Source organism: Maylandia zebra, linkage group LG8 (assembly GCF_041146795.1).
Source record: "Maylandia zebra isolate NMK-2024a linkage group LG8, Mzebra_GT3a, whole genome shotgun sequence".
NCBI lineage: Eukaryota > Metazoa > Chordata > Actinopteri > Cichliformes > Cichlidae > Maylandia > Maylandia zebra.
The window spans coordinates 4,919,375-4,945,231 of record NC_135174.1 but is presented as its reverse complement, the minus strand read 5'-3'; the positions used below and the strand labels follow the sequence as shown (position 1 = coordinate 4,945,231).

At 40.3% G+C, this 25,857-nt stretch overlaps 1 protein-coding gene across 1 annotated transcript in view; it reads left to right on the top strand.

Moving 5' to 3' along the window:
- The first annotated feature begins 230 nt into the window (after positions 1-230).
- Positions 231-25,857, top strand: part of dnah9 (dynein, axonemal, heavy chain 9) — a 180,592-nt gene continuing 154,965 nt past the window's right edge. The window contains exons 1-16 of the mRNA XM_004569683.3: positions 231-605; positions 1,257-1,453; positions 1,542-1,700; positions 2,948-3,078; positions 3,220-3,431; positions 5,043-5,276; positions 5,366-5,533; positions 5,974-6,090; positions 6,207-6,357; positions 8,785-8,899; positions 9,095-9,163; positions 13,703-13,829; positions 14,116-14,262; positions 16,411-16,519; positions 24,735-24,976; positions 25,158-25,293. Coding sequence (XP_004569740.2) covers positions 243-605; positions 1,257-1,453; positions 1,542-1,700; positions 2,948-3,078; positions 3,220-3,431; positions 5,043-5,276; positions 5,366-5,533; positions 5,974-6,090; positions 6,207-6,357; positions 8,785-8,899; positions 9,095-9,163; positions 13,703-13,829; positions 14,116-14,262; positions 16,411-16,519; positions 24,735-24,976; positions 25,158-25,293 — 2,677 coding nt within the window. The 5' untranslated portion in view covers positions 231-242. The remainder of the gene's footprint in view (positions 606-1,256; positions 1,454-1,541; positions 1,701-2,947; positions 3,079-3,219; positions 3,432-5,042; positions 5,277-5,365; positions 5,534-5,973; positions 6,091-6,206; positions 6,358-8,784; positions 8,900-9,094; positions 9,164-13,702; positions 13,830-14,115; positions 14,263-16,410; positions 16,520-24,734; positions 24,977-25,157; positions 25,294-25,857) is intronic.

Below are 25,857 nucleotides of genomic sequence, written 5' to 3'. Positions count from 1 at the left end.
ACATGTATCAGATGCATTTATCTCAGGTGTGTTGCTTGTCGTTGCCACAGTCAGAGAAACTTTCCACTGAAATCCTGTCAGGGAAAATGGGTGTCAATCAGCAACTGGATGGACTGAGGGATGTTCTGGGTCAGCTCCAAGTCGCTCATGTTCCCCAAGCAACGGCCTGATGCAAAACACGGCGTTACTATGGTTGCCGAGACACAATCAGTGCATACAGTCAACGTGACTGACCCGGGCACATGGAGGACCTGAGGGAGTCACCTGCTGCTGAGGACGAGAGACTGGACTATATAGCGGAATGCGTCCTGAGGACTCTTAAACTGAAACAGGACAAATGGCAGAAATGCGTGTCCAGCGAGGACAACAGGCAGGTGCTGCAGGAGTTCCTGGACAAAGCCGAGCAGAGGACTCTGGTGGTGTCTGTGACTGCAGGAGGACAGCTACAGACCGCCTCCTCCTTCACTGGCGACTCCAAGAACAAGGCGGTGTACTTCATAAAGCGAACCACAACCACACTGAGTCCCGAATCCATGAAAGAGAATTTGTTTTACGGGGACCTGTCTTATGCTCCACTTGACCAGTTTTCTGCTCTAGTTGAGGAGGTAAGCCACAGAGCAGGGTACGTTAATGATTGTTAGGTGCATGAAGCCCTACTTACCACGACCGAGTACATTAACCTCCTACCTAGACTGCAGTAAGCATGCAGAGCTGCGAGTGAGGGTTCAAATTAAATGACCGCTTTCATCGTGGTCCAAAAACAAAGCACTATTCCTTTTTTATGCTTAAAACAGTACATATTTCAGTACTAGGTACAAGTACTTAGGTATTTCTAGGGAAAACCAGCAAGCAAACCTCGCCAAGCAAAACAGCCAAATTATTGAAATAGTAAAAAGTCAGTGTTATTAAAAATGATGCTTAAATTAAAAATGTAATTTAAAATCTGTAATTGAAAATATTAGTTAATACGTTGCCAAAACTAATATTGTACCTAAATGGTTGACATTGTTTGCTAAAAGTAATTGTTTAACAGTGATATGCATAACACTAATGACCTGAAAGTTTTGTCACAAGTAACGGTTAATAATTGACGGGGTTAAAATAATTGCTAATGTCAGTCTATAGTTAACTTACACGCCACACTTGAGAAAAATGAGTACTTTTAAAACTTTAAGTCCTTTTCCTAATACTGCTGTCACTCTGTACTTTAAAAGTTTAGTCCATAACATTTTTCCAATTTCTTTAAACTCCTTCAGGTTATAGCTCCACTGCTCTCCAACAGCAACAACTACATTCAGTGGCCACAAGTTGTGGTACAGGATATCAAGTGTCATGTCCACTCCCTTAAGAACAGTGTGTTTGTGGTGTCTGGCCAAATCCAAGGCAAGACTCTGTTGCCTCTTCCCGCAGGCTCGGAGCGAATAGACCGAGCCACCCTCGAGACGGACAAAAGGTAAGCAGACCGCTGTGACAGGATCGTGTCAATGCATCATTTGTCCAACTCATACATTCTAAAATGCTTTACTTGTGAAACATCACAGGGGGGAAATAGTGGATAAAAGCATCATCCACTCCTTGGAGTCTGCAGTGATAGAGTGGAGCCATCAAATCCGTGATATCCTCAAAAAAGACTCCTCTGAGGCTCTGCTGGAAGGCAGAAACCCCACACCTCACACCGAGTTGCTCTTCTGGAAGAACAGGTCAGCACCTCTGTTATTACACACACAAAGTAGCCAGTGGCAGCTTCTGAGAAGTGCTTGTTTCAGTGTCACAAGTGTGAGAAAATAACACAGAAAATAATACAACTTTGAATTACTGAAGGGACCTAAGTTTTTGCTTCTAATTTCAGTTTCAAAGTGCCTGTGCTGTCGAGTGAACAATGTAATTTGCAGCCCAGTACTTTCTTTATTTCTTTGCTGAAACAAATCTGCTTATGTAACAGAATTACATCTTATGAGAATTACATGCTAGCAGTCCAGTATGCTCTATTTTTACCATTTGTTTTTCCACTGAAGAAATTAGACAAAAATGAAAAACAACAAAAGTTGTTCCTTTTTCTTAAATACATACTCTAATGCCACCAGCCTTTGGTACATTTTTTATGTTATTCATATGAACAAATTAATGCCAACACATATGGTAGTTCATATTGTGCAGTCTGTAGCTACAAAATTAACACTGACCCTGCGTTAATTGAATTCAGTTTATTTATTTATTTATGTAGCACCAAATCACAACAATAGTTGCCCCAAGGCGCTTTATATTGTAAGGTAAAGACTGCAGTAATACAAATGAAAAAGAAAGAAGAACAGAGAATCTGCATTTCTTTTTGATGGTGCAACCCCTTTGGCTTTTTAAAGAATCTTTAAGGAAAATATATGAGAAAATGTTTTGATTTGTTCCTTCAGTTCCAATCTATGTAAAAATTTCTGGATGAATTTCGGGTCTCAGTCTGTAATTCAAATATTTTATAATGTATATTTTATGAATTATAGTCCCAGTAAATGTGGAATAAATTATAAAGCCTGGAATGCTGAAGGTGATTGACATTAGCATATAAATGTGCAGTGAACCAGGTTTTGCTAATGTCTGGTTTCCAAATGGTCCAGAATGGTTTTTGTAATTGTCATTTCTCAGATAAGATTTGTCCAACATTCGAGGCATAAATTAGTAAAACATTTTGGTTGTGTTACGCTAATCAGATGTTTACCTTTCACTTGTAACCGCATTAATAATAGTTTCTTTTCTGTGATTTTTCTTCTTCACCTCTGCTGCGATTGCTGTTGCAGTAACCTGCTGTTAACACAGCTGACCGGGCAATGCTTCCAGGTTTTTAAGAACAGTTTTACACTTTCTGAGTCATTCTTTGCAGTCTTTCAGAAGTGATTCAGGCCCCTGGGAAGCTGCAGTTAAATAGATCCATAAACGTCCCTTGTTTTTCTTTAAGATATGCAGATTTTAAGTGCATCCACTCCCAGTTAAAATCATGCAAGGTGAATAAGATGGCAGCGTTGTTGGAGGCTGTGGAGAGCTGCTACCATGCTGCTTTTATGAACATGCAGCAGGATGTCCTTGCAGGTAATCTAACAACAGACAATAAACTTAATGAAGTTTGCTTTCTGAGATGCAATATGTTTTTGTTCTTTAAGGGCCAAAGAACAAGATGCTTTATCTTTTTACTTGTGGTCAAATTGACTTTGATCACATCTTCATTTGCAGCTCTCGAGGAGGCAGAAGACATCTGCACCTACCTGAGACCCCTGCAGCCTCTGTTTACTGACATGGAGAATGTGGAGATTCCTGCTGTCAAGGGTCTAATCGGCCCTTTAATGCACACAGTATGTCTGGTGTGGGCAAACTCAAGATACTACAACACTCCAGCACGGCTGATTGTTCTCCTGCAGGAGACATGTAACCTCCTCATACAGCAGGTCAGCTGCAGTTTCTGCTCTTTGTCTGCATGTTTTGTTGAAATGACTTTTGTCTTCACAATTCAATTCAGTTCAGTTTAAATCCAATTCAGTTTTATTTCTATAATGCCAATTCACAACAACTTTTGCCTCAAGGCACTTTATATTACCAGGTAAACACAATATTAGAAAGAAACCCTAACAATCAAACAAAACCGTGTCACACTATCCCCTATAGACAGGCAAGTGAATGTGTTTTACAGCTAGGTTACAGTTGGGCAGTCGGTGTTGCTAAGTAGTCATACTGCAGTGTTTCTGAACTGCGCTTTCAGGGATCACCTGTCACTGCGAAGTGGGTGGGTGATTTTCTTCTTAGAGTTTTTTTTCCTGTTTGTAGGTGGAACTTTTTTCTTTGTCTGCTCAGCCATGAAAGTTCATGCTCTCAAACTGTTCTGTTTTATTGTGTTAAGTTTATTGGAAGCAAGTCCCTGTTTTTGCAGCCAAAAATATATAATGTACCAGAAACTCCTTCCCAGGAAAGACCTGGCAGCCACCAGCGTTTACCTGCTGGGCTGTGCATTGGGAAACACTGAGCTGTAGGCTGTCTTTAGATTGCCACTGTGTCCCATGGCATTTAAGTGCCCACACTGCACATGGCAGTTTCAAACTTGGCCTAGATCCCAGAGACCAACCAATGCTTCTGTCTGGGCTATCTTCTTGTTTGCTGTTGCATATTTTTCTTATCACCACCTGAAACAATATTCACCATATAATGATTATAATATTAAAACTCAGTAGTGAAATTTGGCCATTAAACAACCCAGATTTTCAAGATTTGGTGAAAATACACTATTATTTAATGGCCTAACATTGCGGGGAACAGGCTTATTTGCTTTCTTCTCAGAGTTAGATGAAAGGGTCGATATCACATAAAATGCAGGAAAGTCACTTTTCTTGCTTTCATTGCAGCAAACTCAGCAGTAAGAGCTGTGTAATTCATCTTAGATGCAGCATCCTTTTCAATGGATAGAACAGCAGGTCTGCACAGTCTGCCCCGAGAATGTGATGTGCTCAGATAGCTGACGATTTGTTTCAACTTAGAGAAGCTCTTCTCTCCTGATGCTCCATTTACCGTGATAGGCACAAGAATTCTGAACACATCTTGCAGCTGAGAAATGTTTATCTAATGCCTTTGAGGAAAGAAAAGGTTTGAAGTGCTGTAGTTTTCTTTGGAATTGTAGATCTGAGTATCCTCAGCTCTATAAAAGGGTCTCTGTGTTTATGTCCTCAGATGCTCTGTGCATATGTAGATGCATTTCTACGTCAGTACATTGCAGTTCTTTAATTAATGCTTTCAATGGCAACTGGTGGTTTAATATATATATTTAAACTATTGGTTGATAAACATGTATATTTATTCATAACTGTTTGATGACAGTTGACTGTAGAGCAGAAGACAAGGAATAAATAAGGAGGTCCATCTGGATTCCTCCGTTTGCAGGAAGTTGCACTCCCCGTACTCGCCTATTAAACAAAACCACTGATGCCACTAAACACAAACGCTAATTACCCATCACATATTTTTTTAATCTTATTTTTAAAAAAAGATAATTCTTGTTTCTCCTTTATCAGGCCTGCATCTATCTAGTACCAGAAGATATTCTGAGAGGAGAGGTTTCTGAGACTCTCCAGAAAATACAGACCACCCTGGAGGTCCTGATTCTCTTCAAGAGCACCTATGAGGACCGGCGGGCCAATCTGAGGCAGTACCAGAAGAACGGGAGCTTGGTTAGGCCCTGGGACTTTTCCCCTCTTTTGATTTTCTCCGGACTTGACCGATTTGTTAACAGAGTCAAAATCATTAAGGTGAGTATGGAAATACGTTCTCAGCACCTCTTGGAGAAATGCCAGCATTTTTTGGTATGACAGTTGACTGGAGCTTGCCTTCTCTGCAGGATATCTTGTTAACAGCTGTCGACCTGCTGAAGCTTGAGAAACTGGAGATTGGAGGCGTCCGAGGTCGAGCCCTCAGCCAGCAAGTCCAACAGCTCCAGCAGGAATTTACTGACACGTATAAGTTCTTCACAGAGAAGCCCTATGACTGCTTGGATGTAAACAACATGGTACGAATGATTATGATCATAGGATATATGGGGCTCTAATTCACTTGCCTGCTCTCTTATTTTACTGAGCATTGTCAAGGTGAATTCCTTTTAAAAGGGCTTTATGAAATATGAAAGGCTACAGGCCCAGCAGAGCTTTTATACCTTCTTCTTATCCTGGCTAACAGCACAGTAGCGTGGTCGCCCAGCATCGGTGGAGCAAATTGCTTTTCTGCCAATAAAGTATTTTATTTGTAAATGTCATCTGTTTGCTTATCCAAGGTTTTTGAGACCTATAAGCAAATATAAATTGACTTAACTTGAATATCTCGAATCGCAAATTGTTGAATGGCTTTGAGTCAGTGAATTGTGAAAAGGAATATGCTTTGCTGGCTTTGCATTACATCACACTGCTGTTTGGTATTTTGGCTGTTGGTGTAGCTGAGCTATTTCCTCTGCAGGAGTTTGAAGAAGACGTGAGGCAGTTTAAACTGAAGGTGGATGACATAGACCGAAGACTCGGAGCTATCTTCTGTCAGGCCTTTGATGACGCCTTCGGTCTGGAGCACGCCTTTAAGGTCTGGGATCTTTTTCTCAGACACACACACACATGCATACACCCACCCGCCCAAACTCACACACGTGCACACACACACATAATCATTAAGCCCTTTGGCATATCTGTTGTCTGCAGGTTCTGGACATGTTTGGCAGCCTGCTGGAGCGCCCGCTAGTGGCTACAGATGCTCTGGACAAATACCCTTTGCTTGTGTCTATGTTTGACAAGGAGCTGGACTGCTGTAAAATTCTCTACAACAAACACATTCAAGCTGCTGAGGAGTGGGGTGAGATTCACGACAAAGTCTTTATTTCACAAAAGTCTAATTATAAACAACATTATGATGGTGTTTATTTAAAGAATATGCCACTTTTTAGTCTCACAAACTTGCAAAGAAAGACACAGTCAGCAGTTAATGTTGGTGTCCATGATAACTCTATATTTAAGGTGCATTTATACACCTAAATATACTTCATTTTGTAGTTTAGCTGTAAACACCGTTTAAATTTGAGTCTCAAGGGGAACTTGTCTTTCCCTGTTGAAAAACATCATAAAACTGCTTTTGCTTGGGGTTGGAAAAAAGGTTGAGATCAGTGAAGAGTGAGATCCATTACAACCCCTCAAGGATGTTGTCAAAGTTTCTAAAGGAATTAAACGTGGAGTGTTCTTGATTTAAAAACTTCTTAATTGAAACGACCAAGCTCTTTGGAAATTTGCTGAGTTTAAACCCTTAAAACCCCCACACACCCATAGTCCACCCACACAGATGATTTTCCTGTGTGTGGGTGTGTACATACTGAGCTTAATTAGGGCAGCTGAATCACCCTGTAATTGTTCATCATGTAATCCCCAGTGTAGCTCCTCCCAGCTGCTGATATGAGGTCACGAGGAAACAGCAGTCTTTTGAAATTTGCACTTTAAAGATAATCTTGATAGATTATAGTGTACTGACAAATCTAGCATATGGAAACTATACGACGAGGACATGAGGGGATCTCACATTATTGGGTGGTCGTTGCTCAGTTATGTGCCTTTTTAGTTCAGCTTTTCTCTGAATGTTGGTAGTATCTAAAATTTGGGAAAATTACATATTTAGTACATTTTTTGTTGTTGTTGTTGGTAAAGCAAACAATTTTACAGTTCAACCTTGGAATTTTTGCTGTCTGGAATGAGCTATGGTGATGCAACGTCTGGATCAGCCAGACTGGTGATCAGGAAGTCCAAAATTACTGATTAAGTTCAAAATCATGTGTTAGCGGAAATAAAAGGAGGTGAGGTTGGGACTGGCGGTAAGGGTACTCTGGTTTGTTGACCGTCTGTGGCTGGGTTAGAGAAAGGAAAAAATGGATTGAACTAAAAAGCTATCTGTGAAATCTCTATGCAGAAATCTTGAAATTGAAATCGGACAGGCTTGTGGTAATGATGCAAAGTACCAATTCAATTCAGTTTTATTCATACAGCGCCATATCACAAGAACAGTCGCCGCAAGGCACTTTATATTGTAAGGTAGACCCTACAAACAGCACTTTGGTGACAGTGGGAAAGAAAAACTCCCTTTTAACAGAAGGAAACCGGCAGAACCAGGCTCAGGCAGGGGCGGCTGTCTGCCGTGACCGGTTGGGGTGAGAGAAGGGAGACAGAATAAAAGACATGCTGTGAAAGGGAGGCAGAGACTAATAATCAATGCAGAGAGGTCTATTAACACATAGTGAGTGAAGAAATGCTCAATGCATCACAGGACTACCCCAGTAGCCTACAACTATTGCAGCATAACTAAGGGAGGATTCAGGGTCACCTGGTCCAGCCCTAACTATATGCTTTAGCAAAAAGGAAAGTTTGAAGCCTAATCTTGAAAGTAGAGATAGTGTCTGTCTCCTGAATCCAAACCGGAAGCTGGTTCCACAGAAGAGGGGCCTGAAAACTGAAGGCTCTTCCTCCCATTCTACTTTTAAATACTCTAGGAACAACAAGTAGGCCTGCAGAGCGAGAGCGAAGTGCTCTAATAGGGTGATATGGTACTACAAGTAAAGTAAGATGGGGCCTAATTATTTAAGGTCTTGTATGTGAGGAGCAGGATTTTGATTTCAACTCTGGATTTAACAGGGAGCCAATGAAGGGAAGCCAAAACAGGAGAAATCTGCTCTCTCTTTTACCAGCATCAGTTACTTCCTAAAAGAAAAACTTTTGAGGTGTCCTTTGCAGATTTTAATCACACATGTAGCTGTGTTCTTGTGCTCAGGATTTCCACCGATGAAGCCTAATCATGTACATGTATATCCAGTTGCTGGTACTTGGTGAGGTAATTGAGCCATCAACATGCAGGGATGAGTGTGAAAATATAGGTAATCTAAGGTTCACCATTAAACACTTACTATAATCAGAGATAACTAATAAAACTGAATGAAACTCATTTATGTATTCATTGATGTATTCAAAAACAAAGCTGCCAAAAGGTAGTACTGACTTGGCAGTGTACCGTGAGTTTGGCACATGTCACAGTTGCTCTTCGTCCCTCCATGAAATAAAAAGAAACTGTGAATTAAATGTTAATTCACAGTTCAAAAAGCTCATTTTAATGTGTGTTTGCTGCAGAGGCTGTATTTATTTACTTCTTCATAAATGACCAAAATATGTAATTTGCCTAAGGGTGCTCAAACTTTGCATAAAACCGCCTATCTGTGTAATTCTATGTGATGATGTTTGACCTCCTCAGGTTCAGCTCCAGTGAATAAGAATATGCCAGCAGTAGCTGGAGGGCTGAGATGGGCCCAGGAGGTGGAGCAGCGCATCCAGACCCCCTTCTTCAAATTCAGACACCTCGCCTATCCGTGAGTCTCACCTCAAATAAAGCAGATTAAAAAATGAAAGTTGATGTGGCCGTGCATTTCCAGTGGTCTCAGTATGAATTAATCACAATGAGCAGTTTTAGAGGCCTCATAAAAATGAGGCTTTAGAATATTGGACCCTGGAAAGATATTGGCTCTACCCTTTGCATGGCTTGTAAAGCTTCATCTTCTCTGCAGGTGCTTGGAGACTGCAGAAGGAGCCAGGGTCATCCAGAAGTATGAGGAGATGATGCAACTGCTGGACAGGTGTGTGCCGCACTTATCTCAGCGTGTTACACTGTGTGTCATCATGCTGAGATGTATGTATTACTGAATAAAAGAACAGAAAGGAAGATTAAACAGAATAGACAGTGAAAGAATATGACACCATTTTATTGGAGTGCATAATAATACTATAAAGGCAGATATTAAATATTAGCTTTAGTCTTTGAAATGTAAATGTTTCCCTGTAATTTCATGCCAACCTTTCTTAAACCCAGCGTTTGTGATTTTGTTAGTTGAGTGTAGAAAATTTATGAAGCAGCCCCTGTGGAATAACATGTAGACATGCAGCTCTGGGCATGATTTATGTTCTCATTACTGTGGCGCTGCTCTGCAGATTATTTTGCAGGACTCCCATAATCCCATATGCCCTGTCACTGCTTACTGATGCCAAGTGAGAAATGGCCTTATAGACCGCATCCAACATCAAACCCTGCAAGATAAAGCATCCCACTGGGAAGGATATGTTGGGGTTTTTTGTTTGTTTGTTTGTTAGTTTTTTGTTTTGTTTTTTTTGGGGGGGGGGGGGGGGGTGGGGGGGTGGGGAGGGGGGCTTGTTTCCTTTTAATCTTGTCCTGTGTTCTGGCAGATTTCGCAATCACAATTATGATTTAAATACACCGTTGTGCCAAACACATTTCGCTTTTCCTCTTGTTCCGGGTTTATCTGTTTATTTCTTTATTTCTATTCATGTTATTTCACTTACTACACTGTATATGTGGTCTATAGTATGACAATGTCTGAGGCAGTACAGGCAGAAAAAAATAACAAAAGAGAGGGAAAGGATTAGGGCATTTAAAATAGTAATGCACAATGTATTGCCAACTGCTACACCTGTAAGAAAAAACAAACATACAACAGGCATTCGAAAATGCACAGGTACATAAGCCGACAATCTTCTTGTGGTGTGTGTGTGTGAGTGTGAGAGAGAGAAACTGAGAGAGTGTGAGTGCATTTGTGTCTTTGTCACGAAATATATTTTAAAATGAGGGTTGGAAGCCAGAATACCACCCTCCCAGGAGTCAAAGGCAGGCAGAGAGCTAACTGAAGACCTAAAGCCACACATCTCAGAGAGAGGTCCTAGATGGGGCGCCCATGTCCACGGCAACAGGCAGTTGATCCCCTAGAGGACGGACACACCATTGCAAGCCGAGATCAGGGTCCCAGGGTTTCAGGCTCCCAACAACCACCTGGTACCCGGCAGGAAATGCTGTTTGGATGGAATCAAACTGAGCTACACCAGTCAAAGAAACATCACAGAGATAAAAAAATAATAATTGCAAACCATCAACATGTTTTCTCTCGTTTTACTGTTGCCAGGTTAGTTAGCTTAGCTAATGCAGTTGAATTGGATTGTGTTACTCTAAATTTCTGTTTAATTTCCTGTTATTTTATCTACCTGATAAGATACACTTTAACACTTTAACATAACACATTTGAGCAAAAGACTTCTCTTGAACAGTTTAACACATTGAAATTTTCATGAAGGGAGCATTTATTGCAGGATTTGTTAGACTGCATGAGTGTAAATCATTAGACACTTTGTTAATAGCAGTTAATATCACAATAACACACAAAATCCCATTTCTTTAGCTGAATCTACAAAAAATGATAAGTTTGAGGAAAGTGAAATGGTGAAAGTGGAGGACAAAAGAAGAAGAAGCTACCTACAGCATCTGATAGAGGAAAGTCATGTCCTCAAGAAATAGGAGGGAAAATCCAGAAAAGATGACCTAAGAGATTAATCTTGACCTTCATTTGATCCATCCACCTTTTCCCAAAACCTCATCAGAAATGGTCATAGTGGAAAGGTGGCTGTCAAGAAACTGTTCTTAATAAGAAAGTACAACATGATGAAGAGACAAATCACACAAGGACTGGTTTAAAAATCAGTGGGAACAGCTCTTATGGAGTAATAAATTCACATTTTTGTTTTAAATCTTTGTCAGTAGGAGGTCAGAGGAGACTCTCAGCAGTGAGTGCGGCGACTCTGTCATGATTTGGGGCTGCATTTCAGCTGCTGGGGTGGTTCTTATCAAAACTGATGGGATTGTGAACACACTACAATCAAATAAAACAATCAGACTTTGATCCAATACCATCTGAAAATCAGCGGTACGTTAACCTCAACAGGGGTTGGGAATGGCTTCATTGCATGACAATGATTGCAAATACAGTGAGAATACAGTAAAAGCATACTTAGATAGAAAAAGACACCATGAAACATGAAGTCGGTCTCCCCAGAGCCTGAACTTCAACATTACTGAGGCAGCAAAAGTCAGCCAACATCAAAAGAAGAGCTTTGGAATGTCCTTCAAGAAGCCTAGAAACTATTTCTGAAGACTACTTAAATAATTACGAGAAAGTTTGTAAAGCTTTCTTTACAAGAAATTAATTACAAGAAAGCTTGAGTTCGGGTTGTGTTGAAGGATAAAGATAGTCATACCAATTATGAACTTGTTCGAATTATACAGACTCAGTTTCTCCCTTATGTGCCGTATTTCCATATATGTTTACCCATTGCTGCACCTTCAGTTTTCCTAACATTTTGTTAGGAATGCTTGTTAGATGTAAAGAAATGAGGGGTGGCTCAAGATTTTTGCCCAGTACTGTAAGTGCAAGTGAGTAAGTGAGGTCTAATTATGCAGGATAATTGAAAGCACCTGTGTCGGCTTACAGGACCTTTAAACCTGTATTCATGAACATTTTCCACAGCAGACGTTTGGATATGCTGCAATAGCATTAGTGTGATTAATATTAAAGAGTGACTTCTTTTGCATACTAACTCAGTGGGACTGAGTCATCATGATTCTCAGTTTGCTTTTAATTAAATTTACTGCTGTGACAACTCAGTGTCTGCCACAAAAAGGTTTCATTATGCAGCAAAACAGCATTAGCTTCTTTTAAAATTAACACAACTAACATGTTAGTGAACTTGTTAATAAGTTAATATACATTAAAACTAACAGATGCTAAAACTAACAATTTCACTTATTTTTATTTTTTCAAAAGTTGAGTTTTTATTTTTATTTTAGTGAAGTAAAATATTTTCTTTAACAATTATGTTCACATCTTTTTTCAGAGGTTTGGTATATTGTACCTACGAAGACCTCCGTCTTTATAGTGACGCTTTCCATCGTTTCATCAGAGCCCCTCCGTGCGTTTAGTACTTCCTAAGTATTTATGTAGACTACATAGATTGGAATTCTGCTGCTACATGCTTGTTAAAGATAGTCTGCAGATAGTGCCTATGGCTCCAGTATCTTTGAATCGGGGAGCTTTAGCCTGCTATATGAAGGTGGGCCACCATAAAGGATCATCTTTCTGTTTACTGTTGGGCTACAATGTAAGACTACTGCTTACAATAGCAGCAGTTACTGAGCGCAGTAAAGGTTAACCGTACAGCAACAGACAAAACAGGCTAAAAGGTTCCACCCATTTGTGTGTTAGCTTAAAATACACTGAAAAACATTTGTCTATCAAAGTATTATTTGAACAAATTCATTAAAGAGCCACATGTTTGTTCTCAAATTTGTGTTTTTCCACTTTGAATTGGTGAAGGATAAAAAATGATCACAGCAGGGTTGGAAACGTTCGAAAAGGTGGAATGAATAGTCAGCCCTTACTGCTCCGGAAGTGTAGATGCGTGTGTGCACGTGTATGCGTGGTAGTACGTGAATGAAATCCACACACACTTACAGATTCCCATGCAGAAGCCCATTCCTTATGCCTCACAGACTTAATATCACTCCTTCACTTCATGTCCCTGCAACCACAGTAATGAGATGATGAACAACACCAGTTCTTTGCCCTCAATTTACTCCCATCAGAAATTAGAGCCCTTGTTATGCTGTAATAATCATCGCCGTTGCCTCCGATGAATGCCACCGTTATTATACACATTCTAGTCAGGAACAGAATGGGCATCCTCACTCATTACCCCCACAGACAAAATGTAGTGTGATTTATGACCATGACCAAAGCATTTGATTGCCTCTGCGTCTGCGGTGCCACTATCAGGAAATGAAGCTCACAGCTGAAATCCAATAAGGAGCACACAGCGCGCACTGAAGTTCTCATCATAATCGTAGCTATTTACAGATTGATATAGCTGTACAGAGCCCTGACATATTGTCTGTTCCCTGCCTCTTGCAGATGAATCAGCGTTTATCCTCATATTACCTCCCCGCACGCCTGGATCTAACCCTCCTCACTCCTCTCCCTTTATCCTTATTGTGTGCTTGATGCAGATGAGCGATTCGCGCCTCTCATTCTGTTTACAACCATGGAGAAATGGGAGAATGGCTCAATCATATGCCTTTTAGCCTCTTGTTTTGCTGTTTATGTTAATTTCCATGATATGAGACATTTTTGTGCCGGTGGCCTTAAATTAAAAACCTGGCCCTGGTAATGGGAATTTGAAACAATGTTATACTCTGATGGTAAAAGTGCAAATTGTTTTTCTGTTGTAATAACTTTTGCTCGATTGTCATCGCGCGTCTGCTTTTTTGTTTGCTGTTTTAGATATTCCACCAGCTTGTTTGAGACATGGACAGAGACTGTTGGTGAGAGTTCTCAGTACAACCTCAGCCTGCCGTTAATCAAACGGGACCCGGACACTCAGCTGATCACAGTCAACTTTAACCCACAGGTCTACATTAGCTCCCACACAGTTTGAAAAGCTGATGGGCTTGTGCTTTTTGTAATGAGATATATTAGAGTGGTGATATATCAAGCTAATTTATTTTCATCTTCCTCATTAGTATGGTCAGTATTTCAGTTTTTAATTGAAATGATATAATGGGTTATAATTATGGGCCAAAGTGATTTTATCTTTTCTAACATCGTGAATTTTAAAAAAATTATCTGATCAGACCAATTTTAATGTCTTGATATATGTTTCAGTGCTTCTAATGTACTTTTTAATCTCTTCCTAGCTGGCGGCTGTGCTTAGAGAGGTGAAGTACTTAGTGGCAAGACAGACTGAAGCCATCCCTGAAACTGCAGTGCAGATCTACACCATCAGGGGGCAGCTGTGGCAGTATGTGGCTAACCTTGAACTCACTGTGGACCGATATAATAAGGTTGGATCAGATTAGGTTGCAAGTTTTCAAACTGTGATGTGGAAATTTATCGTCAAAAAACTGCAAAAAAATAAATATATTCTGATGAGCTTTAAAGTGACCACCGTTATTCTTCAACAAAGCCTGAACTCTTCTAAGCCTTCGTGTGATTTCTTTAGGAATAGTTCTGATTTTTGAAGACCACTGTGCTTTACATTCTCTGTTATACCTCGCTCCTGACCTCTGATACTAACCAAAAACCTCAAATTTGGATTCATCATTGCTATTAACCTTTTAAGCACCCACGCACCCAAAGATGGGCGCAAAAGGGAGGAGTCGTGGAGATCAGAAAACTGCTGGGGGCTTAATAGGTTATGTCCAGTTTTTGTGTAATATGGCTTAGCTCAGTTATTTCTCCTCCTTATACTTCCGTCAATTTTGACAAGAGCTCCAAGACCTGAAATGCAGTCCCCGAACATGAATCCTGTCATGTGCTGTAGAACATTTTCCAGGCCTGAGGAGCTCATGTCCAAAGAAAGCTTTTTAGCATCTTCAGGAGTCCTAGAGAATTGGACCACTTTAAAAAACAAAGAAGCTCCTTGAAAGCAGAATAGAAAAAACAGTATAGCTTCTCGCTCTGTGACAGGAAGTAAGCAAGTAAGGTGGGAGGAACGAGGAGACGACAGCTTGATGAACCAGTACGCATCTGCTTTAATTTAAACAGTTAACAGCTGTATATTTGCTTGTCTCCTGACACTTCAGATTAGTCTGATAAGGTCTGTGACTGCTGTGCATAGAGCAAAATGCCACTCATTTGCAGCTCTGAAGTGCCTCCCATAATTTAAATTTTCTCCAGCATAAATATTCAGTATATTAGTTGCCAGTAACAGCCCTGGTCTAAACCCTGGCACCAAGTCAGGGTTTGTTTGTTCGTGAATCACTGCTAGCAGGTACTCAACTCAGTTTACCACACGAGCTTTGCTTTTGTAGAAATGCTCCAGCAAAAGTTTCCAGTCAGATTTGACCTTCATCAAAGTCACTCAGAGGAAACTGCATGATAGAGGGTGACACTGAAGAAGGCGCTAGAAATCTTAAGGAAACATCTAGAGGAACATGATTTTCAAGCACAATGTCAAAGAATAGAATTTACAATAACTTGTTAATAACTACAATAGAAATTATGAATGCATATATAATATATAATAGAATAGAAATATAAGGCTGACATGATGCCATCAAGGCTGGATATGATGAGAAGTTATCCTCTCAAATTATTTAACATATAAATTATTTAACACAGTAAAATAATCTATGAGGACAGGACAGTGTGCCTGGGTGGAGCACTATCAGATAATGGAGAAGAATAGCTCTGTGACATGCACATTGCAATTAGACATGTCCTTATCTTTTTGGAGACTAGCACTATTAAAAATATACAGAATTATTTACCATGTGCAAAAGTCGTGAGCCACAGTTCTGAGGTTTAGCTGAATCTATGATAAAAGCCAAAGATAACAAACTCTGGCAGGGAAAAGTCGTGTTTTTGCACCAACAAGGTGATTCCCAAAGAGCTATTAGCAAAGACTTTGGCACATCTTGACACAGTGTGCAGCGTGTCTTTTAAAAACATGGCCAAGTGGAGGACAAAAGAATTGGCAAATGCACAGAATCTGAAAGTCACGTCCTTAAGACACAGGAAAAAAATCCCACAAAACACTGACACAGGCCTTTGCTGGATTATTTCAGAAATGTATTTATTAGCTGAATTACTGAGTACATAGTCTGTATTTATCAAAGACACCTTCACAGTTTTAATAAGAACTAAGCATTAGGGCAAAATAGCAGTTTCAGTAATGCGCCATGAAACAGTATACAGTTTCGTTGTGTAATTAATTCAGCCACACAAAGCCACCTCAACGACATGATTACATTTTTAAAAATGTAGAAATCCAGTGCTTCAGGTAGGCAAAAGTTCAAGTCCAATTAAGTCATGACAGCATGGAACAATGCAGAAATAGTGACTATAATGAGGACGACATGCCGTGTTGACGCTCTGGGCTTGTGCTTGGCCTTTTTGTAGAAATGATATTTAAATGATTTTTCTGTACTCACTTAGTGGGAGCAGAAAATCAGGTCTCTCTCTTTTTTTCCTCTGCTGTTTGGCTGCAGGTGGTGCACTCCGTGCTTGATGTGGAACGTCCTCTGATTCAGGGCCAGCTCAGCGACATCGACGCTCAGCTCATAAAGGCAGAGGACAGTCTGAACTGGAACAGCCAAGGTCTGCACATTTACTGATTAGTAGCCAATACAGCTCCGGACAAATGACACATTTAAATATGTCAATTTCTGCTGTCAGTCTAGTGACATTAGTTACGACAGTACTCAACTGACAGCACAGTACAATGGAGATGGCATCACTTTGCTGAAGAAATTATGCAAAACCAGTACTTTTATTTCTTTAAGTGTTCTGTGAGTATTGAGATTGACAGAGTTCAGTGCTGATAACATCCCTGCATGTCACGGTCTGCGGAGGCAGACCGTGCGGAAATGTGTGTGGTGGACCCAGGAGCGAACACAAGCGAGGATGCAGGAGTGGAGTTAAACAAAAGCGAGCCTTTTATTCTGGCTGATGAAAGGAACAAAACAGAGTGAGGGCAGCATAAGAGTAATAGTTAAACAGAAACCTAAACTGGACATAAACTAAGGAAAAGCTATGGCTGGAGATACGGAACACAGGGGGTGGTAACACAGACGACGCGACACAGACTACATGAAACACAGAGACTAAATACACAAGAGGGATGATCAGGGGAAGTGGCCACACATGGGAACACAGCTGACACAGATAAACATAACAAGACAAGGCAGGAGTAAACAACACTGACGGGAGACTGTCAAAGTAAAACAGGAAGTACACAGAGGTGCAAACAGGAGGAGAGAGAGAGCACTGGCATAGTGGGCTGGGGAAACATGGAATGAAACACAAGGAGGGGAGATGAGGGCTCACAGATACATAGAGGGGCACACAGGGGATAAGAGTCACAAGGGGAAGTCAAATAAGGAACAACATAACAGGACAACTCAGGAAACATGACCTAAATAAGGTACGAAATACAAAAATACAAGAAACTAAGAATACTGGGCCCACAAGGACACTGCAACACTAAATGGACATCACGTCTATGATTGAACTGTGTTTTCCATTCTTTTACCGACACTTTGCAGCAATGATACGGCTTCCTTCTTTCATTGTTACAGCATGTTGGATCATTTTGACATTTCATTACTTATCTACTTTAATTTAACCCAGAAGACAAATGTGTAGAAATACTGTGAAGTGGCAATGTTTTTATTTATGTCTTAAAGAAAAGCAGCAGATTTCTTTGTATTTAAGCCGGTGCTGACCAATCACAGCTCTTTGCATCTTTGCAAACACAGATTTTTAAGTAGATGTCTGCTACTGAGCTTTGTTCAAACAAAACAAAAGAGAAACAATGCAGTACTCAGTGTTATATAATATCTCAGGCTGATCGCTGCGGAAATTTATTGAAAATTAAGCACAAAGCTAGTCAAATATTTCCATCTGACTTGTTCAAAAACAAAACAAAAAAACAGCATGTACGTTTCTGATGGAGAAACTGTGTTTTCAAGTACATTTAATATAATTCAGGTATTAAAAAGCGTTTTTTATTCCTCATCTTAACAACATACTCTGTATTTAACGTAGAGTGGAAACAGTGGCAGTAAATGAGGAATGAGATTCCTGAGGGGAACCAAAAACTGCACAGCATTTTATAGAGTTAACCGAAGAGCAGGGGGTCTGGCTTAGCTCTGTCCAAAGTCACTTGATTCACTTCATATACATTTGTAGTTATGCTGGTGTTACTCTTGGCAAGCAGTGCTTTCCTTGATTTTGTTGACAGTGTGGTTGCCAGGTTGGTTACTATGCCTGCACACAGACTTTAATAATTTACACTGTGTTCACATCTTGATTGCTAAGCAGTGATATTAATTCTTGCCGTGTGATATTTCCTTTATTCTGTTTATAAAGTCCTGTAAAGAATTTATCACCACCGCCAAAGCGGTTATGTTTTTAGGTAGTTTTTGTTTTGGGTACTTGTGTATCATCATCCTGTCTGAATTAATTTTAAATGAAAAGTTTTAAATTAATTATAAGATAAAATGTTTTAGAGATGTAGAGTGGGGTCATGTTAACAGTCTATTAAAATCTGGCTTATATTTGGCTTCGCAAATTGATAATTTAGCATACTTGAAAGAAGTTTTGCCTTCACCCTCTACATCTTCCTGAGTGCCTCTCTCAGCCTTTGGTATTTCTTGAGGTTCTCGTACTCCTTCTTCCTGATATATCAACATCTATCACTGTGGCCATCATCCACTGTTTGTCCACCACCACTATATTGGAGGTTAACCAGTCACCAGTTTGTCCATCAGTGTCTGGAAGTCCCACAGAATTTTAGCTCCATCATTCTCAACCATCCTGGGGGGATTGTGTTCTATTTTGACCTCGGGAGTTCCAGGCCATACTCGACAGAGACGTTCTTGTATATTATGCTGGCCACTTGGTTATGGCGTTCCATGTATGCCCTGCCTGGTAGCATGTTGCACCCTGCTGTTATGTGCTGGATTGACTCCAGGGCATCTTTACACAGCCTGCACCTGGGGTCTCGCCTGGTGTGATAGACCGCAGCAAATATTTTCTGGCACAACTTCACCTACTTCCGAGGTGCATGGAGACGATGAGAAACTCACAACGCAGGGGCTCCAGCAACACTTAAAAGTAAAGAGGAACAACTTTATTAACTGACCAACGCGTTTCAGCTTGTGGCCTTTGTCAGGGTCATCATCTGGTGTGGTAGACCCCAGCCTCTAAGATAAGATAAGATAAAATCTTTTTGTCTTTTGCCCTTCTCCCCCGTCCCTCTTCTCAGCTGTTTCTCTTTCCCTCTTTCTTTCTCCCCTTCTTTCCCCCAGTCAAGTCTGTCCCATATTCAGTAAGTGAAAATAAAATAAACAATAAAAGGTGAATCAAATGGACCATTACGGCAAGGCTGGGATGGTCAATTTGGTAAAGTAAATCCGTTGGGCATCTTTCTTTGCCTTTAGACAACAATTCTGATGCAAAAGAGCCAAACGGGACAGGCAAAAAGAAGAAGAAAAAAAAAAGATAAGATAAAATCACCTTTATTAGTCCCACAGTCCCACGTGTAAAAGTTATATAGCAAAGATTAGAATACAATACGAATAATATACTGTACACAACTGTACAGAATAGAATAGAATAAAATAAAATACTATATACAGTAGAATAAAATAGAATAAAATATACAATAGGATAAAAATAGAATAGAAATTCTATATACAACTGAGTAAAAATACAACTTTGTCAGAAAGGAGTAGTGCACTTAGTCTTATTGCACATGTGTGGGTTTGTGTGTGTGTTTGAACAGCCGCAAAAGTCTTTGTTGTGGAGTCTGACAGCAGTGGGGAGGAAAGACCTGCGAAATCTCTCCATCCCACACCGTGGGCGCTGCTGCAGCCACTGAAGGAGCTGCTCAGTGCTGTCAGAGTCTCCTGCATGGGGTGGGAGATGTTGTCCAACAGGGATGACAGCTTAGCCGCCATCCTCCTGTCACTCACCACCTCCACTGGGTCCAGGGGGCATCCTAGAACAGAGCTGGCTTCTGATCAGCCTGTTCAGTCTCTTCCTATCCCCGGCAGAGATGTTGCCGCCCCAGCAGACCACACCATAGAAGATGGCTGAGGCCACCACAGAGTCATAGAAGGTCTTCAGGAGTGGGCCCTTCACTCCAAAAGACCTGAGTCTCCACAGCAGGTACAGCCTGCTCTGTCCTTTCCTGTAGTCTGAATTATGAGTCCAGTCCAGTTTGTTGTTCAGATGAACACCAAGGTACCTGTAGCTGTCTACAGCCTCAATGTCCATACCCTGGATGTTCAGTGGTTGCAGTGGAGATTGTTTGTGCCTGCGGAAGTCTACCACCAGCTCCTTGGTTTTATTAGTGTTGATCTGGAGGTAGTTCTGCTGGCACCAGTCCACAAAGTCTTGGGTCAGTCCTCTGTACTCCTTGTCGTTCCCATCAGTGATGAGGCCGACTATTGCAGAGTCATCAGAGAACTTCTGCAGGAAGCACTGGGTGGAGTTGTGGGAGAAGTCTGCAGTTTAGATGGTGAAGAGGAACGGAGCCAGAACCGTTCCCTGTGGGGCCCCCGTACTGCAGACGACCCTGTCCGACACACAGCCCTGAGTCCTCACATACTGTGGTCGGTCGGTGAGGTAGTCCAGGATCCAGGTAGTGAGGTGATGGTCCACTCTGTGGATCTTGTGCTCAGAGCTTTTTAAAAAAATTTAAAAGGAAAACTAAATACAAAACACAAGAGACAGGACACTACCAAAATAATAATAATAATGAATAAGAAATATATAAATAAATAAGAAATAAAACAGGTAAACCTAAAGTACCTGACACAGACATGGAGACACAGGGAACATAGGGGAGGCAGGTATTTTGTCTTGTAAAGAGCTATATGTTTAGTATATCTGGCTAATCATTAGTGCCTCTGTGCATAGCCAGGCATTTTATGTATCTGTGCTCTTGATTTGCCCACAGCTCAGACCGATGACAATGAAATTGCTTTACTTCTGCAGCAAAAGAGTTTCGCTTGAATCGCTCTGAATCATCTCTATGCTTTCTACCTGCTAATTTTATGAACACACACACACACACACACACACACACACACACACACACACACACACACACACACACACACACACACACACACACACACTCATGAAATTGAATTTTCCAATTAAATATATTAAAATAGCAGCGATGAATGTTTTTTAACCCCGTGAACCAAAGCTGAAAGTCCTGACTGTAAGTCACAGGACTGCAAACTGAATATATTAAACAGCAAAAATAACAGAAATATTTTGTGTCCTAAAAATATGACCCTGATTCAATGTTTGCTGTATTACAGTAGATGCATGATTACAAACAGCAATGCAGAGTGATCAGGCAGTTATCATTTCTATGAATATTGACAGATGATGAGATAAACATGCTTTCCTCATTCCTCCCGTCATGGCCCTCTGTGCCATTTCCAGAGCAGAGCCGTGTGCTCTGACACGCAACGTGAACAGAGAGGCTTTGCTTTTTGAAAAGCGCATGAAATAAGAATAGGAGAGGTTTTTAATCATTGATTAGCTTTGACTGACTCAGAGCAGGCAGGCTCGTTGATAGTTTCTTCGACTTCGGGATTCCCTGAGGAATGTAGCACAAATGAGAGGACTGTTGATGGTACGAGCCAATGCACTCGAAGGTGTTTGGGGACAAAGTCACCGTTCCTCTGCAGACCATACACTACATTCACTTATCTGCCTTATGTTAATATCTGTGTGTGTGTGTGTGTGTGTGTGTGTGTGTGTGTGTGTGTGTGTGTGTGTGTGTGTGTGTGTGCATAGGTCCCGAAACTCATGTTTACACCATGAGACTTACATTTTTCATCTGTGTGGTTGACCCAGGCAGGATTATTCAATGACAAATGTATCTGTGTGAATACATTTTGAAAAGTGATAAAGTGACTGTCCCAAGTCTGACAACAATAGGATTTATTCTCTGTTTGGCCCATAGAAGTCTAAAAGAAGGACACATTTAGTGCTAAATAACAGAATTATTATTATTACCACCAAAACTGAACCATAAGCCTCTTGAATGGTTTGTATTACACACATCTGTAATATTAGTCTGATAATCTGAGATAGATGCTCAAAAAGACACCATCAGCAAAGAGTAAAGAGTCCAGTTTAAATAAATGGAAAATGGACTGTCCTTAAATTGTGCTTTTCTACTCTACTGGAGCATTGCATGTATGTGTTCTAACTGTCCTGTTGGCATTTAATTGTATTTTACAGAAAACAAACCCCGCCTTATTAAAATGACTGAGTACAACTTCTTAAAAATCCATATGTACAGAATAAGCTCCTCTAAGGATATTTTCTTTAAAAGTTCAAAAGTGATTGTTTCTCCCTGACTGATAATTCTGGTAAAAGCCAGTAAGTTCTCAGGAAATATAGCAGTATTTTTGACAACCAGGACACTATGAATGTGACTCCCTGTTCGTTCTTATGAAACTTTCATGAGCTTCTTTTGGCTTCTGCATTTTGAGGGCACAGAGCGTGCACATGAGATTTCCTCTGTCTAAGCGAATGGCTTCCTTTTAGCTCCCTGAATACATGTATATAAACTGAATAAGATAAATTAATCATACAGATTTGTCAGACTTGCTTAATTATAGCAGACCTAACAGGTCAAACTCTGATAAGAAAGACAGTCATTAAATGGTTGGTGACACGAAGTGAATTCATTATTTTACAGCAGCACCTTTTTTTAATCATATTCTTTGGGACGTACAGTTAAAGAATGTGATGATATATAACCTTACACTGTATGTCCTGAAAAGCAGGAAGGGCTACTTTTGTTAAAAGTTAAGCCTTTTTCTGCATTTATTTACAGGTCAAATGCACTTTTGTGCCATGCAGAGGTTGTGCAGTTTTTAAAAATCTCATTAAAATGTTCTTGCAACCACAGAGCCACAAAGAGAAAACTACGAAATGCTGAAGTTATTTAGTTACCCTTATTAGTGTTTATTTTAAATGCAGAAGTCAGCTTAAAAATGAGCCTCTAGTTTCATTCAGGTAATACTTAATTCAGAAGTGCAACTACAAAAATCAATTAAAAAAGAAAATGAGTATACATACAGTACTTATCAAAGGCCTTAGGATCTGAAAATAAAGGAAGGATACTTTCAAACCTCATGCAGTGAGATTTGTTTTTCAATTAAGTTAACCCACTGCGAAGAGAAAAATATTTAAATTGAACTGTAATTGTTGTGAGCACAAATTGCCTTTACAGCAGCACCAGTTCCTTAGTTTTTAAGGTACTTGGCAGGTGGGATGGTGTAAGTATTTTACAGAACTCACTGTCTTGTCTCTATTCATGTAGCTGTTTAGACCATGTCATCTGTTGCACGACTCCTTATTCTTGTGTCTTGAAGTTAGTTATTTATGACTCCGACTGCATGCTAGGGCTTGTTGTATCAAGCCACAGAATACATTTGGGGCTGATTGTTAGATGAAAAAGGTATCGAAGAACTGTATACAATCACAAAATGCAATCACAACGGTGTGGTGTAGTAAGTCATGAGATTCAGTCGTGAGCTGAGTATGGACAGCTGTGTGCAGTACTTCTTAGATTAGACTTTAGTGAAAGCAGGTAATATATGGACCCGTAACTGTCTGTGGTGGCCCACAATTCCTTCTGTATCCTTGTACATTTTCTTTGGCTCAGAGCAGTATTAGGAGTAGTTGTACTAAGCCTGATCACTGCATACAGTAAAGACAATGAGACAGTTATGACAGAAGTTTGAATAAACAAGATGTATTTTGCACTTTAGTAAGGAAATTCCAAGTTTAAAAAAATAGTTAATATTAGAAAATAGTCTCATTATGACATTAGAAAGAAGACTTTCTCTTGTGGAGCTCGCTAAAATCTCTTTGGGGGGCATCGGTAAGTTTTTCTTTATATCAAACTCTGTATTGTTTTAGCTGGACAAAGTCATGTTTGTAAGAAAACCTTTTGTATCTGTGTTCAACCAAAGGATGAACCACATTTATATGAAAGGATCATAAAAATCATACAACCTTTGAACTTCAGTTTTCATTTTCAGTATATTTACAGACTTTTACAGACACTGAATGTGTATTTTGTTAAATATTGGCAAAATATGATAGTGTGGTTTGGAGCTTAGATTCTGTCAAACCTTTTTAAGACACCCACAGCTGGGAGCTCCCTGTCAATCAGCAGGGAAAATCATATGCTGATTATACCTGTGCCTTAGTGCAGATATTTTAATACAGCCTCAACTTTAGGCTTGATTTATCCATCCATCCACCTGTCCATCAGTTTTCTGCTGCATATCTAGATGTGGGCTGTGGAGGAAGCAATGTAAGTAGAGAAGCCCACTGCTTATTATTACTGCTACCTTAATGATAATGTAAATGTGGTTCATGCAGCTGTCAGGTAATTGCTGCTAATTAAACAGCACCAACCAGTTTAATGCTGAAAAGCTGTTGAAACTGGAGCTTTAGTGAAATCTCAAAATTCTCATGTGCTTGTAAGGGCTGTGTGCCGGTCTGTTACTGTTGCAGACGACTCTCTAAACCACTGCTAATTTTGTTGGTATTAATTCTTATGTGAGTATCTCATGTAGTAGCTCATGGTTAAAAATATCTTAAAAATAGAAAAAATCCCAGATTTTTGCATATCCCTATGTTGTGTCTCTACATCCTGGAATCAGCAAATTTTCTGATGTTTTGAAATTTATTTCAAAACATCAAAGAATGATATTGAAACATTTTTTTTTAACCTATTTGACCTTTTAACCTCTTTCAGGTGTTTGGGAGTATATCCAGGAGGCGCGAGACCTGGTGTGTGACCTGGAAAGTCGGCTCCAGAGGGCCAAAGACAACGTAGAGGAGATTCTGAGCTGCATGAGGTCCTGGTCCACCCCCATATTTGACAGGAAGGAGGGGAAAAAAGACGCTCTGCTCAGTTTGGAGGACAGGACTGAGAGGCTCGACAGATTTTACAGTCTGATTCGGTCTTCCGGGGAAAAAATCCACTTCCTAGTTAAGGTGCTTTGCTCATTGTTATGTGAAATGTCAGATGGGCTTTAAGTTTCACTCACATTTCATCATTTTAAGCAGTTATAATGGAGTCAGCAATTTCGGATTTGAACTTCATTTCTGCAGGACTTTTCAAATGCAGTAAAGATGGTGATTCATTATGAGTGTCACACTCTGTTATGTCTCTTAGTGCAATCGGGCGCTGTTAAAGGCTGAGCCGTCCTCTGAGGAGTGGAAGGCCTATGTGGAGTACATTGATGACACGATCATAGATGGCTTCTTCAACAGCATTGAGTGCTCTCTCAGGTTTTTCCTCGATAACACTGGTATGATTTTCATGAACAAATAATACTCTAAATAAGGAAGAAAACATAAAATAAGTACTTATTTACTGTTTGTTGTGCCTCAGTCATGTTGATGGTGTTACTACTTGCTGTCTCAAAGCCAGAATGTTGCTGGCAATCCTGAAATTAATATGAAAAAAATGCAGCGCTTCTCAGTACTCTGATCCAACAGCACCCTTCAGCCAGCACTGAATTGGACAGCTTCTTAGCAACACGTCCTCGGGGTTTTTGATGTCAATTGGGTGTCCGCCTCTATTGGCTGTGGACATAAAATAATTCTGGACTTGTTAGCTGGCATGAGTTTTGTCAGCCAGTTTAGATGGACTGGGATGTGGTTCAATATGTGATGGATTGCTGCCAGAATGCTACTGTGACCAAACCTTCTACTCCTTGTTCCGCTTCTTCGTCTTTTCCTTTCCCTCTCCTTGTTTGGCTTCAAAAACTCTTAAACTCTTTAATAAATGATGTGACCCAGGGGTAGCTACGATAACAGTAGGTCCAGCATCTAAAAGCTCTGGAATTTAGCTGTTCTTTCCTTAATGCAGT